The following is a 16,299-nucleotide window of genomic DNA, read 5'->3' as shown; positions in this document are numbered from 1 at the left end:
GGAATCTGGCACGTGTGGGAGCCCAGAGAAGGAGGGAACAAGATGGATTCAAAATAGGTCATATAAGTAGATTCCCCCTTATGGCTTCCATGATAGCTCAGTTGGTAAAGAATCTGCCTGCAATGCAGGAGACCCTGGTTCAATTCCTGGATCGGGAAGATCTTCTGGAGAAGGGACAGGCTGCCTACTCCAGTATTCTTGGGCTTCCCTTGTGGCTTAGCGGTAATGAATCCCCCTGCAATATGGGAGACCTGGGTTCGATCCCTGGGTTGGGAAGATCCCCTGGAGAAGGGAAAGGCTACCCACTCCAGTATTCTGGCCTGGAGAATTTCATGGACTGTATATATAGTTCACGGGATCACAAAGAGTCGGACACGACTGAGTGACTTTCATTCACTCAACCACAAGAACCAAAGAAAAGCTTTTTCTAAAGAAACACACTGTTGAAGTGAACATGAGGTTCATCTGGAAAATTCCTCCCTCCTCACTCACTATTACCTAACAAAAATATTCCCACAAATAAGCAATTGCCTAATTAGACTAAACAAAGCCAAAAGAAGTAGACCCTGGTCCACGAGGTAAGTGAAAATTTTTAAATGCACATTCACCTGTGCATTTAAACTTCACCTTCTGAAGTTTGGGTTTGAATCAGTATATGATAAAAATTACACAAATCTTTTGAAAGAAACAATTCCAGGAATCACAGAACCATGGTGACCATGTTGCATACCATCTAATAGAAAATTAGATCAAAGCCCTATTTTCACTGATTTTTACAGTTGTAGGCTGTTCTCTCCAAATGCACGATTATGACATTCTCTGACATTTCTGGATGCCTTCAAGTGATGATCTTAATAGAAGTGCATGATTCCCATTATCTTGAATAACAAAAAGTGATGGATCACTACTGTGACAGGCCATTTTGGGATGTGTGTAACATTTTGTTAATGAATAATTTGTGGAACTCATATTTTAATTCATGAATTGGTGGACATTCAAGAACCATTAAATATCAAAAAGTAGTGATGTCTGACATGTAAGATACATTATATACATTTCCAGTCAAAACAAGCAAAAACCAGTAAAGGCTTGCCAGTGAAGGCAGTCTTATTAAGATTCTCTACTTGATGAATAACAGAACTACTGTAGGAAATTAGGAACACTGGGGACATCATGGGCCCAGTGCCCATGGGCTCTGAAGCCACTGCCACTTAAATAAATACTCATACTTATTGCTTCACTTCTTACTTCATGTTCAGCTTTCAGCAGATTGAAGAACAGTTTCTTCTTTAACCTATGATATATTGTATCTATTGTCCCATTCTTATATTTTTAATACAATGCATCAAATGAAGCACAATACACAAGTACAATGAAGCTTCTTTTCAATGATTATGATTATTATTGTTATGATCCTCATTTTCATTTCAGCTTCTGGAGTAAAAGCTAGCTTCAAGTTGGGGCTTATGTTTTCAAAGCCATCACGTGGAGAGTAATGACATAATCTCTCAACAGAAACCACTGGAAAATCCTCCCTTCTTTCCTTTCACAAACAAAAACAAACAAATTAGCAAGTGAAAACACGCTGAGTTGAGAGGGCAAAGGCACTACCCAGCAGGGGTAACCTCAGGCCACCTTCCCATCACCTTGTAAATGGGGCCCCAATACAAGGATGTTTTATTATCTTACTGAGTTCCCCAATCCTGCAAAGAAAAAGAAGTGCTAGCTTAAAGCATTATCAAGAGCACCTAGAAGAAGATTAGAGGAGTCCCGTCTGCCTACCGAGTGGACAATGGGATCTGTCCTTCCTTTCTACAACCCTCCTTAACTTAGTCTGCATCAGGCTACCAGCGGTATATAACTCTCTTACAAGGGTGCCCATACTCTGTTTTCACCACCCAGCCAAGAATTTACTAACTGGTATTTCAAAATACAAAAAGGAAGTACCAGTTAAATCCTTAACCTGTGTTTAGGTGAGGAAAGAGCAAAGTGATAATTAATATTTTTAAGCCTAATTAATTAAAATTGTCAAAGAACTCGAATTTTAGGAAAGGCAAATCAGGAGAAAAAAAAAAATGAGCCATATCTAGAATTTAGTCCACAATGCAATTTATGGGTATTCCTAGGAGCATCATAATTCACTGCTATCATTTTTAAAATCTCTTTTGTCTTTAGCACAATAATTGTTTTCTAATTAATGTCTGACTCTTTGCAACCCCATGAACTGTAGTATAACAGGCTCCTTTATCCTCCACTAACTCTGCTTTGAAGAAATTGCAAGATATTATAGAAAAGAAAGCAACTGAAGTTCATTTCTTCTTTTTTCCCCTGCCCCAAAGTTTAGAATGTTATACATAAAGACTTTCTGTACTCACATTATTTTTAAAGAACTTCTTTTCTAATTGTAAAGCTAATACACTCTCTTTAAAAAAATAAGAAAATGTATACAATCATAATGAAAAAAGTTAAATACATTCATAATCACTTCATTCAAAAATAAGTTCTAGTATATTATGGTAGTCCATTCTAATTTACCCATATCTATTTCTTTTCATTATCTTATAAGAAAATGGCCCCAGTACACATACATCTAAACCCAAAACTCTCACCAATGTTAAACAAATTCAGATGCTAAATTCACAAGTAGCCAACATTTCAATTGCTGGATTCTGCATTACACAAATCAGTAAGAAGTTCAATAAAGCTCGTCTCAGCTTCTATTCTCCTAAATTTGTTAGCTAGTCGTGTCATGGAGAAATCACTTCCTAATTCAAGAAAAACTTTGCCTTGTGCTTCAGTCTTTCCATGTTAGAAAGGATTCAGTATTTGTTCACTTTATCATTCTAATCAAAAAGTGAATAAAATACATATTATGAAACTTAGAGGGAATTCTACAAAGGATGTCAAACCTGATTTTTAGAAAATTTCCAAGTTTTTAAGTTTAAACGATTCACTAATTATTCCTCCATTAGCATCAACAATCAACAGATTTGCCATAAATGCTATTTAAGGTATACAATGTTCGTCATCAGTCATCATGTGTTTTCTGAAAGTAAATAAATAAAGCCAACATTTCTTATAAATTGGTGGTGGTGGTGGAACTTCAGTCATTAAGTTGTGTCCGACTCTTTGTGACCCCATGACCATAGCCCACCGGGATTCTCTGTCCATGGGATTTTCCAGGCAAGGATACTGGAGTGGGCTGCCGTTACTTTCTCCAGGGGATCTTCCTGACCTAGGATCAAATCTGAGTTTCCTGCCTTGCAGGCAGATTCTTGACGAACTGAGCCACCAGAGAAGCCCATTTCCTATAAGTCAGTATTGAATAATTTTGGCTTTGCAGCCATACAGTCTCTGTCCAATTCTCAACTCCCCTCAACTTGGCCCTTTCACCACAAAGGCAGCCATTTACCACACATAAACAAATGGGAGCGGCTGTGTTCCAATAAGACTTTATTTACAAAAACTTTATCAAAAATCAAAATTTTTTTTCTGGAAATGGGTGGTAGTGATGTCTGTAAAACAACGTGAATACACTTAATGTCACTCAGCTGTAACTTAAAATAGTTAAAATAGTAAATTTTATTATGTATACTTTACCAAAAATTTTAAAAATACACACAGAAAATCCCCAAATGCACAACATTTTGCCTATAAGGTGTTTTTTCCCAACTCCTTGACTATGAAATCCTTTCTGTCTGAAATACTCTCGTTAAATGGTTTTTCTGAAACTAAAAAGCTTTCAAAACATGATGCATAAATACTTATAAAGATAATATTGTTCTTCTACCAAACCTGTGAAAAAATCTGGGATGCTGAGTGCTCTTAACTCTAGTGCTATAAGCAAATGAAAATGGTGTTAGTAGCTTTTCCCCACCCTCTGACTTGAACTGGAGTCCAAGTATCTAGAAGTGCACAAGTAAACAGCAGCAAGCAGGTTGTCTACTCTAGAGGAAATGTCTTGAGTAAAAGTAGACAAAGATAACATAATAATACTTCACTAGGCAAACTCAGTTCAGTCGCTCAGTCGTGTCCAACACTTTGCGACCCCATGAATTGCAGCACACCAGGCCTCTCTGTCCATCACCAACTCCCGGAGTCTACCCAAACCCATGTCCATCGAGTCGGTGATGCCATCCAACCATCTCATCCTCTGTCGTCCCCTTCTCCTCCCGCCCCCAATCCTACCCAGCATTAGGGTCTTTTCCAATGAGTCAACCCTTCGCATGAGGTGGCCAAAGTATTGGAGTTTCAGCTTCAACATCAGACCTTCCAATGAACACCCAGGATTGATCTCTTTTAGGATGGACTGATTGGATCTCCTTGCAGTCCAAGGGACTCTCAAGAGTCTTCTCCAACACCACAGTTCAAAAGCATCAATTCTTTGGCGCTCAGCTTTCTTCACCGTCCAACTCTCACATCCATATATGACCACTGGAAAAACCATAGCCTTGACTAGACGGACCTTTGTTGGCAAAGTAATGTCTCTGCTTTTAAATATGCTATCTAGGTTGGCCATAACCTTCCTTCCAAGGAGTAAGCGTCTTTTAATTTCATGGCTGCAATCACCATCAGCAGTGATTTTGGAGCCCAAAAAAATACTAGGCAAACTACTTTTTTTTTAATTCATTTTGGGCTGCGCTGGTCTTTGCTGCTGTGAGCAGGCTTTCTCTAGTTTCAGCCGACGAGGGCTGCTCTGGCTGCGCTCGAGCTTCTCATTGTGGTGGCTTCTCTTGTTGCGGTTCACGGGCTCTAGAGCACAAAGGCTTCAGAAGTTATGGCACATAGGCTTAGTTGCACCACAGCCTGTGGGATCTTAGTTCTCTGACCGAGGATCGAACCCACATCCCCTGCACTGAGAGGTGGATTCTTAACCACGGGGCCATCAGGGAAGTCCCTGCAAACTACTTTTTTTTTAAATTTCTAAATGAAAAGAAATACAACAGAAAGATGTCAACTCAGTATTATCAGATACCTGATTTTGCAACACACGGTTTATAGATTTCAAATATCCAAGGCACCATTTGTGTTTAGTCTAATTTTATTTCTAATTGTTTTCACTCAAAACCTATTATTAACAACTGCTTGATGTGATGATTTTCTTCTTCAGATCTGCAGTTTATTTCAAAAAATATATATATTGCTTAACACCTAAAATATATTTTGCATGTGCGTGCTCAATCGCCCAGTCGTGTCTAACACTTGGAGATCCCCATGGACTGCAGCCCACCAATCTCCTCTGTTCATGGGATTTTTCAGGCAAGAATACTGGAGTGGGTTGCCATTTCCTTCTCCAGGGGGTCTTCCCAACCCAGGGATCGGACCAACCTCTCCTGCACTGGCAGACAGATTCTTTACCACTGTGCCACCTGGGAAGCCCCCAAAATATATTTTGCTCAACTTTAAATCTATTCACATATACGTAAGCTAAAAATAAGTGCTCTTCCACAAGTTAGATTTGGGGGAATTTTGGATGTTTTGCTTTACTTTCCAGTTTTAATTGGCACCATGAGAACCAGCCAACTAGATCCTTTTACAGTGCAGTCAAGGCTAGCTTTTGCCCTTCCACACTGTGATTAATTTATTATTCATCTGGTACCTTCCTATTAGAACTGGTTTTTAGCCTGTGAACTTCTCTTTCAGCTTCCAACAAAGGATTTCATTGCTTCAGGAATTGAGGTGTGTCTAAGTTTTTACCTGGGAGCAAAAGTGATGCAAGCGTTTCTGGTGAGACCAATCCTTGGTTGAGGGTGGGGAGGATCTGCATAACAGGCCATCTGCAGACTCCTGAAGACAGGAGAGACGCTGAGAAAGGGCTATCCTGAGACATCGTATGCCGCCGGTTGGAAGGACTAAAGCAGCAGCTCCTTTCGTTCACCAGGGAAATCAGAAACCATGGCTTGGCTCCCTTTCAGAACCACAGGGGCTCTGGTCATTTTAATGGTAAGTCTTTTTTTTTTCGCTAATAATTGCAAACTTTCCCTGTTTCCCTCCTTGTTAGAGAATGTTAATTTGATTGTTGAATCCCTATTATAAATTCTAAAAAGAGTTCAGTGGAAATAAACATTTTAAAATGAAACTGCAAAGATTACCAATTTCCCCCCATTTGTTTTTTGTGTTTTTTTTTTTAGTGCTGTATTTTCACGTGGAAAACTAAGCCAGATAGAAACGAATTTGAAAGTCGCCATTTAGCATATTTAGTTGGCGAACTAATTAATCCTGATCGCACGTCTCTTTTCCACAGTATCTTCACTTTCTTTAAAGTCATGCTTTTATCCATCTTTTTGTTCATGCTTTTATTCTAGTACACAAAGTGAAACACATAAAAGAGAACGACGTCTATTTCCCAAGGTTATATAGATCTCTTAAGCACATGGCTAAGAATTGTACATGCCTGGTCTTGATACCTGACATGTTTTTAAGTAGTCTAAGACCACTGAATTAAAAGCAAAGCAATGTTTGATTCTGGAGAAGTTGGGAGGGTTATTAAGAAAAGAATGTTTATGTTTAGCCTTCATGTGCAAAAGATATCTAATCTTTAGGGAGAAAAAAATATTTTATAAGCCAGTTTTTCAGAAAAGTAAAACTTTTACTGACTGGGAAAGTTTTATATAATATTAGATAAAAGAGAAGTGGAACCTGGAGAGCAGAGAACTAGACTAGATGTTACAGACTAGTGTGCTCCTTAACTGTGTTGTTTCAGTGAAGAAAAAAACTGGTCACAATATTATCAGTTCCACATAGATATCAAAACAGTGAAATAGACCATAATGAATATTTTTTAAATCCCTAATACTAATTCCTCATTTTATCAACAATAAGTTGGGTTGGCCTAAGCATCAGTTTCCCTCATGTCCTCATCTAAAAAATTGAGATAATTGGACTTCAAGAAGTTACAGGGAGATAGATCTCAAGAAATAACTTTCTAAAAATTAAATATGCTTAAAATTAGAATAGACTGCCTGTTAGCCAGCGTTTCCTAGCCTTCTCTGTCATAGCAATGGTCAAGCAGAAAATTGGTATCACACCCTTCTGTTCAAGTCTGTTTCTATTATGACAGTGTAACTAATTGTTTTGGCAATCTAATGAATTTAATTGACCCAAGAATGTTGTAAAGAGAAATATGGCAGTTGTATGACTTCCCCGCCTTTCCAGACGGTCATTTCTGAACTAAATGAACTGTGGGTAGCCTGATAAGCCATCTGTCCCAGCCAATGACCAGCCTGGGAAGCTAGGGGATATGCAGCAGGGTATGCTGAAATAGTGTTGTCACAGAATTGGACTGCCACACGCTTAGAGGAGTTTCTTTCCCTTCTCTGACGTGTACCCCTCTCAGTTACCCTTCTGGTTCTGCAGTGGCTGTAAGATCCTTACACAGAGGACTGTTTTATTCATCTTTGCATCCCCAATGCCCACCATAATATCCACCTTACAGTGGACACACAATTGTTCAAAGAATGGGTAAACGCATGATTGAATGAGGCCTCTCTAAAGTATACCCCCCACCACAGCGCCTCTATAATCCTAGTCATGGGGGAAGCTCCCTCAGGAAAATCTTACAGGCTCACATACAAAAACACACAAGTTATTTACACAACAATATAACGTCATATATAATTGTTAAACTAAGTGATCTAGAACTGCTCTGTCCAATATAGTAGCCACTAGCCACATGTGGCTATTAACCACAAGAAACGTGGTTGACCTGTATTGAGGTGTGCTGTTAAGCGTAAAGTATACATTATATTTTGAAGACTCTGTATGAAAAAAAAGAACATGCACGCGTATGTGCTCAGTTGCATCCAACTGTTTGTGACCCTATGGACTGTACCCTACCAGGCTCCTCAGTTCATGGGATTCTCCATGCAAGAATACCGGAGTGGGTTGCCATGCCTTCCTCCAGGGGATCTTCTCGACCCAGGGATTGAACCCGTGTCTCCTGTGTCTCCTGAACTGTAGGCAGATTCTTTACCACTGAGCCACAGGGGAAGCCCAAAAAAGAACATAAAATATGTCATCAATAATTTTTATGTTGACTATATATTGAAACGACAGTATTTGGGGTACATTAGTTAAAAATATGTTGACAAAATTAATTTCACCTTTTTAATCTTTTTTAATATGAATATTAAAAAATTTTAAATTCGATATGTGATTCACATTCGTTACTTTATTTCAACCGGACACTGCTGGTCTACTCTTAATCCCATTAGTGGAAGGCAGTGTCAGTCAGAAGGGAGGTAGGCAGGGACTTCCTTGGTGGTCCAGTGGTTAAGACTTTGCCTTCCAACGCTGGGGGTGTGGGTTCAATCCCTAGTTGGGGAGCTAAGATCCTGCATGCCTTGGGGCCGAAAAACCAAAACATAAAAAGTACAGAAACAGTATTGTAACAAATTCTGTCAAGACTTAGAAAACAGTCCACGTCAAAAAAAAATTAAAAAAAAAAAAAAAAGTGAGGTAGGTAAACCAGGCTCCATGACCAGGAGAGATTCGGGCTGCTCTCTGATAAACGTAGATGGGCCACAGGGACATATCTTTCGTCGTCAGCCCAGCATGAGCAAAGGCAGCTGCAACTACAGCGCTTGCCTAGGGGCAAGGGACACACTAGTTTGGCTGCACTGGAGAATCCGGATGTGAGTTAGAATGGCAGATGAGGGCCAGACGGAAAAGTACATTCTGTGAAGGGTAGTGAAATCCTTTTAGAAGTGGGGAGCCACCCAGAGTTTCGAAATGGTGTGGTGATGGGAAAAGAACAATGTTCTTGAAAGCATTGTGGAGTGGGAATGTACATCTTTTGTTACTGAAGGGTGGGGTGTGAAAGTTGGAAGACCTGTTCGGAGGTTTTGAGTTAATTCCACCAACCTATGACCATACAAAGGTTGCCTAGAGAGGTAATACATAAAAGCTAAGTCATAGACTTCAGTCTATGCCTGTACCACTGACTCACTCCAGGTTTTGCTTCCTCAGCTGTCAAATAAGAATAATCATATCCCCCTGACTAATGAGAATGACCATAGTAAAAACAAAACAGCAATGAATGCAAAAAAGTGTTCCGGAAAATATAAAGTGCTTTGTAAGACTCTACTTCCTATTATTTGTAATATTTTAGTAATAAAGATGAAACTTGATAACGCCTTAATATTCTGCCTTCCTATTTAAACAACTACCAACATCAGTTTTAATATCAAGAAAGAACCTACATTTTTCTTGAGTGAAAGGGCATACCAAAAACAGTTATGAGATTAATTTTTTTGAAAATTAACAGAAAAAAATTAAACCTGAATTTTAAATAATTATGATGTGGGTGTAGGGAAATAACAAAAATTTAAACTTGGAGCATTACCCCAAATTTCAACTGTTTAGTCTTCTAGATTCATTGAGAGGGGACTGTGTGAGGAACACCAGCCTATTGTAAAATTTAACACTTACCTGTTTCCCATGTTTGCTCGATCTGTTTTGTGCAATACCAAGTAAACATCTTGGGGAAAGGTTTTGGATTGAAAAATACTTGTCTTCAAAGATTGAAACTTTTCAAAACAATGTTTGTCTTCAAAGGAGACTACTTACTGGTCAGTATTACAAAAGTCCATTAAATCTGAAACACGGTCTGTCAAATAACACTCCTATAGCATCTGGGCAATAAGCCATTCAATTTCATGTTACAATATTATTATGTAAAGATTTACTCATTACAAAACTAATACAGGCGTTTGAAATCCAAAGATGTTTAAAGCACGATGTTTTAAACAAGTTAATAGTGTTCATGCTGGAAAAAAAAGAAAAGTAGTTTAAATACCAAGTTCTGAGTTAGAATGTGTTCTAAATACAGCAGTGTTGGTGATTTAGTCGCTAAGTCATGTCCGACTCTTGCGATCCCATGGCCTATAGCCTGCCAGGCTCCTCCGTCCATGGGATTCTCCAGGTGAGAAGACTGGAGTGGGTTGCCATTTCTTTCTCCAGAAGATCTTCCCAACCCAGGGATCGAACCAGGGTTTCCTACATTGCAGGCAGATTCTTTACTGATTGAGCTATAAGGGAATCCCCAAATACAGCAGAACACCCTTCAGCCACTTTCTCTATAGAACATCCAGAAAGCAAATTGTTAAGAAAAGAATTGTATGCTAAGTGGCCCAGATTTTTAACAGAAGGAAAATCTTCGACATATCCTTCCTTCTCTTCACTGATGAAGGAATTCAATTTCCAATGCTGGTAAATATATGAAAATTAATTTCCTCTTGAACCTCTCCAACAGTTAAAATTCTAAAATCAGAATAACCTTGCCAAGCGATTCCAGCCAGCTCTGACTGACGGGCAAACCTTAGGAAAGATGTAATTATTTACTTCCATCAATTACCACTTCCAGTTGCTTAATACTCAAAACCGGTTTTCATTTAGAACTAGGAGACTTGGTGTCCATGATGCTTCTCATAAACCTCTTAGCCTTTGGCTCTTCCTTTCCAGTTAAGAGTCAATCTGATAGCCTAAGGAGAGGGTTTGCTTTGTGAAGTTCATTACAAGAATTACACAGGCAACTGGTTACTATCCATAATTTTACTATGAATAATTGAATCTGTGTAACGTGCACATTTTCCTTGTATGACCACTGCACAGTTGACCAGGCTGTACACTGCACAATGCCAGGAGGTACATTCACATCAACTACAATGTGAACAATGTCCCCTGGAGTTGCACAGGGAGCAAATCACACAATTGGACAGTGGAACATGGGTTCTTATCTCTTTCTGAGGCTCAAGAAAGAGTTCTGTGTGCCTTGGCATGAGTAATAATAATAAAAGGTCATACCACAGTGGCTCTTTTACATTTTTTTAAAGTCCAGACAGAGGTAATTAACACTTATTAAGCAGTTACTGTAGGTTAGGACTCTCTATGTGTTTCAGACCTGTTAATTCATTTAATCCTCACAACAAACCTATAAAGTTAGTAGAATTATTATACCTATTTTATAGATGAGGAAAATGAAAAATTAAATAATGTTCCCAAGTTTTTCAGCTAGTACATGATGAGACTAGGATTTTAATTGAGGGATTCAGGATCCAGTGTCGAGTTTTGTATTTCTACACTTAACTGCACCTTTATTCTTGTTGTTTAGTGACTAGGTTGTGTCCGACTCTTTGAGACCCTATGGACTACGGCCCATAAGGCTCCTCTGTCCATGGGATTTCCCAGGCAAGAATATTGGAGTGGGTTGCCATTTCCTTCTCCAGAGGATCTTCCCAACCCAGGGATTGAACCCGCATCTCTTACGTCTCCTGCACTGGCTGGCAGATTCTTTACACTGAATCACCTGGGAAGAAACTGCCTTACACAGTACTTAAAATGAGCTCCTGAAAAAGGGCTTAATTTTCTAAATTGAATTTACTCTAAACATCAGTTATTAAAGTGCTGAAACTCTCTTAAATTAAATACTTCTTAAGTAATTAAACGTAAATCATTTTCATTCAATTAAGGAATTTTCCTTGATAAACACGAAGCTTATTAAAATACTTCTGGATTTTTTTTAATTTCAAAAAGTCGATACATATCAATTGACCTCTTTAATCTGACACATAATCTTGCATCTAACCAATTATAAAAATAGTATCACCAACCTATATACATACATATATTTCATGAACTTTTCAAAAATAATTATTAATTTTAAAAATCAAGTTTAAAATTTGTAATGATTCCTTTGAACTACCCAGCTCATTCTGCAAATTTCCCAGAGAGGAGTGGGTGTGATCTTATCCCATGCAGAGAAAAATGGCCATGCCTTATGCTAGCTAGGACTAGCTTCCTGAATCCAATGCATACTCTAACAGTCTGACCTTCCTTCCCCACACTGAAGTTTCAGATTACTCTAAACAAAACCTTAGCCAAACTCAGTAAAAAGCAACTGTCATTATATAAGATTTTAAAAAATCCAGTCACCCACGTCCTCAAAATATATTTGTTACAAACCTACCATATGCAATAGAAATCTTAATGATATAACTATATACATTTTAGTTAGCAAATAGGGCACGTGACTATCAAGCCACTTTATGTCACATGCTTTTAATTAACTTAAAAATATTATTTGCTTTTAACAAAACATTTCTAACTCTTATGTATACCAAGGCATTTAGACCATATCGCTGCTTTATAAATCATACAGTCAAAATTATAAAACCATAACCAGGAAACACGGGGAAGAAAGAAAAATAAATTCACAAGATACAGAGTGTTTTCTCCACAATGCTATCTTCTAGACTCTAGGCCACAAAAAAGACAACTTAATTGATTTACATTGTCAAGAAACTATTGAAATATTTATTAAATATTCAAAATAATTATATGAACAAAGTAACTAAAACAACTAAGTAGCTGCATGTAAGTACTAATTAACTCAAATAGTAAAGTTATTTTAAAAACACTTGGGAATAATGTAAAGCTATGACTATTTGTCTAAATACATATTTAAAAAGCACTGCATTATTCAAAAGTGTTCTTAGCAACTGTTCCCATATTCCTAAAAACACAACAAAGATTATATTTTCACAATATTCCCTAAAATCGGAAAACATTCCTGGCGGTCTGACTTTGAAAGAGAGGATGGGAAAGAGTAAAGGTTTGGCTGAGTAACTTCTTTAAGGGCTCCAAGTTAAAGAAATGACTGAACAAGTAAGAAACACCTGTCTGCAATGCTCATTTTCCGTAGTTTAGGGTTTGTCCTTCCTTCACTTCCCAGGAAAACAGAAATCTTGTCTTAATGTCTATTAGAAGAATCATTCTCCACAGGGCTAGTGCAAACATGATTCATATTTTCAGGATGACTCCAGTTTTCCTGTAAAAGGGATCATACCTGGTCCATCCCTCCCCTCACGTGTGGCTGAGTTGTTCTTAGGAACTGAGAAAGGTGTACAATGACTGCGTTGCCCTGGTCTTTTCTCTCACGTAATGCATGTGTGCATATGTACTCAGTCATGTCTGACTCTCTGCGACTCCATGAACTGCAGTCCACTGGGCTCCTCTGTCCATGGAATTTTCCAGGCAAGGATATTGAAGTGAGTTGTCATTTCCTTCTTCAGGGGATCTTCCCAACCCAGGGTTCGAACATGCATCTCTTATGTCTCCTGCATTGGCAGGAGGATTCTTTACTCCCGAGTAACTCATGATACTGTTTAAAAAAGAGCAGCAATGCTGTAAAATCATTTTCAGATCTGTTACAACCACAAGTCATGGTTCTTTTTCATGACAATTTTAACAAACATTCTTTGAAATAAAGATTTTACTGAAATTTTTAGAATGGAAGGGTCCTGGCATCCAATGTCTGATATCATTTTTCCTTTGGTTCAGACTAGGACTCGCCTTTTTATTATAGCCTTCCAAAATAAGCCACGTAATAAATCTACATTGTTTCAGGAATAACTGCAGCCTTTGCCAGGAAGAAATCTAAATTGACTATCACATAATTTTTTTTCTATGACAAGTTTTTATTTTCTATTTATCTACACTGACTTAAGAATCTAGCACAGTGGTAATGCACACACTTTAGAGTCAGGCTGCAGAGATTCAAATCTGAGGGCTGTTAGTTGGGGCAAAGTACTCATTTTCTCATGAGTATTCTCCTTTTCTTCATTCCTGAAAGAGGGATTACAGTATCCTTCAGATGGCTACTGTGTTAAGGGAGGTAGTAAACATAAAGCTCTATGAATAGCATCTAACACATAAAACAATTTCTTTTGTCCTGATTTATTTTTCATAATCTTTTCCCTTCCAGATTGTCTTCAAATCAGTTAATCAGTGAGTCAGAAAACAGTTTTTAAACATCTGCTAAGGGATCAGTATTGTAAGGATTGCAAAAACAATAATAATAATATAGAAGCACTGATTTGGAAAGTTTGCAATTCTCTTGGCTCAACACCATATAATGTAGATAAAACCATAAGAAATAATAAATCATGGTAAACTCTTATGGGCTAAATTGCACAGTACAGAATTTGTGTTTTGCAAACTTAGAAAAGGAGACATCAGTAAGCACAGTTTCATGGAGACTGTTGGAACTTAAAATGATCTTCTGCTGCTGCTGTTAAGTCGCTTCAGTCGTGTCCAACTCTGTGCGACCCCACAGACGGCAGCCCACCAGGCTCCCCCGTCCCTGGGATTCTCCAGGCAAGAACACCGGAGTGGGTTGCCATTTCCTTCTCCAATGCATGAAAGTGAAAAGTGAAAGTGAAGTTGCTCAGTCATGCCCGACTCTTTGCGACCCCATGGACTGCAGCCTACCAGGCTCTTCTGTCCATGGGATTGTCCAGGCCAGAGTACTGGAGTGGGGTGCCATTACCTTCTCCGGGATGGGTAAAACAGTATTCAAGTGTGTGAAGGTAAGAAGAATGCATTCCAGGTAGAAAACAACACTGAAAATGACACAGATGAAGGTCCTGTATACTCTTGAGAAGGTGAAGACCTAGCCTGGCCTGGCTTCATCTTATTTTATTTCTTTTAGATCAGTAGGAAAATTAAGCTCAAATTTAAGTTGAACTAATAGAGCAGAGATGCACAAATCCACATTCCATAGCAAACAGTACTTGTGATTGGAACAGCACATCCCCATCTTTTACATTTCATTCTCTAAATCAGACTAGGTCCTTTCCATTCTCTCAACTCTTATATGACGAAGAAAATGCCTTACCCTGGAATTGCAACTAACGAAAACAGCATTGCCAAGTCAGTAGAGTAGGTCATGGCTTTTAATAATCTCCTGTGGTACTTTCTGAAGCTTATTATAATGATGCTCACCACTGTTTCCCAAAACAATAGCTTCCATAGCTCCTGGTAAATGTTTATAGAGCAGCAAGGTAGGAAATGTCTGGTTGTTGCGACAATTGTTAGAATTTTGAAAAGTCCAATAGATTCTCCTGAACATCATTAAAATTCTATAATCAGATTACAGAACTGAAGGAACTGTTTACATGAAGACTATTTTCTTTTTTGCTCTTTGAATACTGCTTCTCCAAATCTACTTCTTTCCTATTTTTATTATTTTTAATTGGAGGATAATTGCTTTACAATGTTGTGCTGGTTTCTGCCATACATCAGCATGAGTCAGCCACAGGTAAACCTGTGTTCCCTCCCTCTTGAAACAGAAACAACTACAATATAAACAGCAGAATGTAAAAATCAGAGTTATTATCTTATGTAATTACTTATTTGAAGAATTCATGTTTAATTTGACTTTATTTAAATGTCTACAGGTGGTTCTTTTGGTTCATGGAGAATTGAGAATACAGGTAAAGTATGAAAAAGTTTTTTGCAATTAAAACAGTAGTTTAGTTAAAAAATTGTACTCAGGAAAAATAAATATTTATTTAATATTTTAAATTACTAAATAATTTAATTGTGAAAATACAATTCTAACAACTAATCTAGTAATACTTAAATACTAGCATGAATCGATGTCATTATTGTAATTTACCTCATGCATTCTTTCGTCTTATCTTAAAAATATCAACAGGTTTTCATTAAACCAGTATTATGTGCCCAGAACAGTTAGATGTTGTGGAATATGTATAGGAAATATAAAATATGATTAAATGTTAATATTAAAAATCATATAGCTCTGTAGCTGTTTTAGTTATTTACTGTTTCTTCTTTGTATGATAGTGTAAGGGAGAGAAAATTGGGTATTTAACCATCTTAAATATCTTGAAACATAGGAGACTCCTCAACCTAGGTGTCTGTAATTAATACTCAAAGCAAAAATTTCCAACAATGTGCATAATAAAATGTAATCCCTTTTTGAATAAGACAAAAGGACAATACGAAGAATATGAGACAGCAATACAACAAGGCAAAAGGAGATACAAACGTGAGTGGGTGAAATTCGCAAGACCCTGCAGAGAAGGAGAAGACAACTCGAACAGAAATCCAATTGCCAAAGTAAGTCTTACCAGCAGAAGCAATGTGAGTTTTGAGAATAAATGTACTAGATGTAAATTAGAATAATGCGGCAATTCCAATTAGCAAAACACAGATTGAGGAGTCCATAGAACAAATAACCTGGTATTTTCAACAACACAAAAAATACAACAATAATAGTATTAATAATATCAATTTAAAAGAGAAAGATGAAGGAGTTACAGCTTCCAGAGAAATTAAAAATAATTAAGAGCCATTTCAATAGATACGCCTTTGGGGATTCAGAGTCTAGCAAACGAACAGAAAAATGTATACGGACAAGTGCTTTGTTTGGGGCAGCAAATTATACTCAGAGAATGTGACTGTCTTTACCAATAATTTGTTTAACGCGGGTTCACT

At 37.7% G+C, this 16,299-nt stretch overlaps 2 protein-coding genes across 2 annotated transcripts in view; one reads left to right on the top strand and one right to left on the bottom strand.

Annotated features, from left to right (window-relative positions):
- LOC145534639 (uncharacterized) overlaps positions 1-16,299 on the bottom strand; it is a 119,167-nt gene that overhangs the window by 60,125 nt on the left and 42,743 nt on the right. The window lies entirely within an intron of this gene.
- DSG3 (desmoglein 3) overlaps positions 5,761-16,299 on the top strand; it is a 30,817-nt gene continuing 20,278 nt past the window's right edge. The window contains exons 1-3 of the mRNA XM_081562644.1: positions 5,761-5,943; positions 15,237-15,272; positions 15,790-15,921. Coding sequence (XP_081418770.1) covers positions 5,896-5,943; positions 15,237-15,272; positions 15,790-15,921 — 216 coding nt within the window. The 5' untranslated portion in view covers positions 5,761-5,895. The remainder of the gene's footprint in view (positions 5,944-15,236; positions 15,273-15,789; positions 15,922-16,299) is intronic.

This window comes from Giraffa tippelskirchi, chromosome 14 (assembly GCF_054371585.1).
Source record: "Giraffa tippelskirchi isolate mGirTip1 chromosome 14, T2T-mGirTip1v1.2.pri, whole genome shotgun sequence".
Taxonomy (NCBI): Eukaryota; Metazoa; Chordata; class Mammalia; order Artiodactyla; family Giraffidae; genus Giraffa; species Giraffa tippelskirchi.
This window is presented reverse-complemented; position numbering and strand designations above follow the sequence as displayed.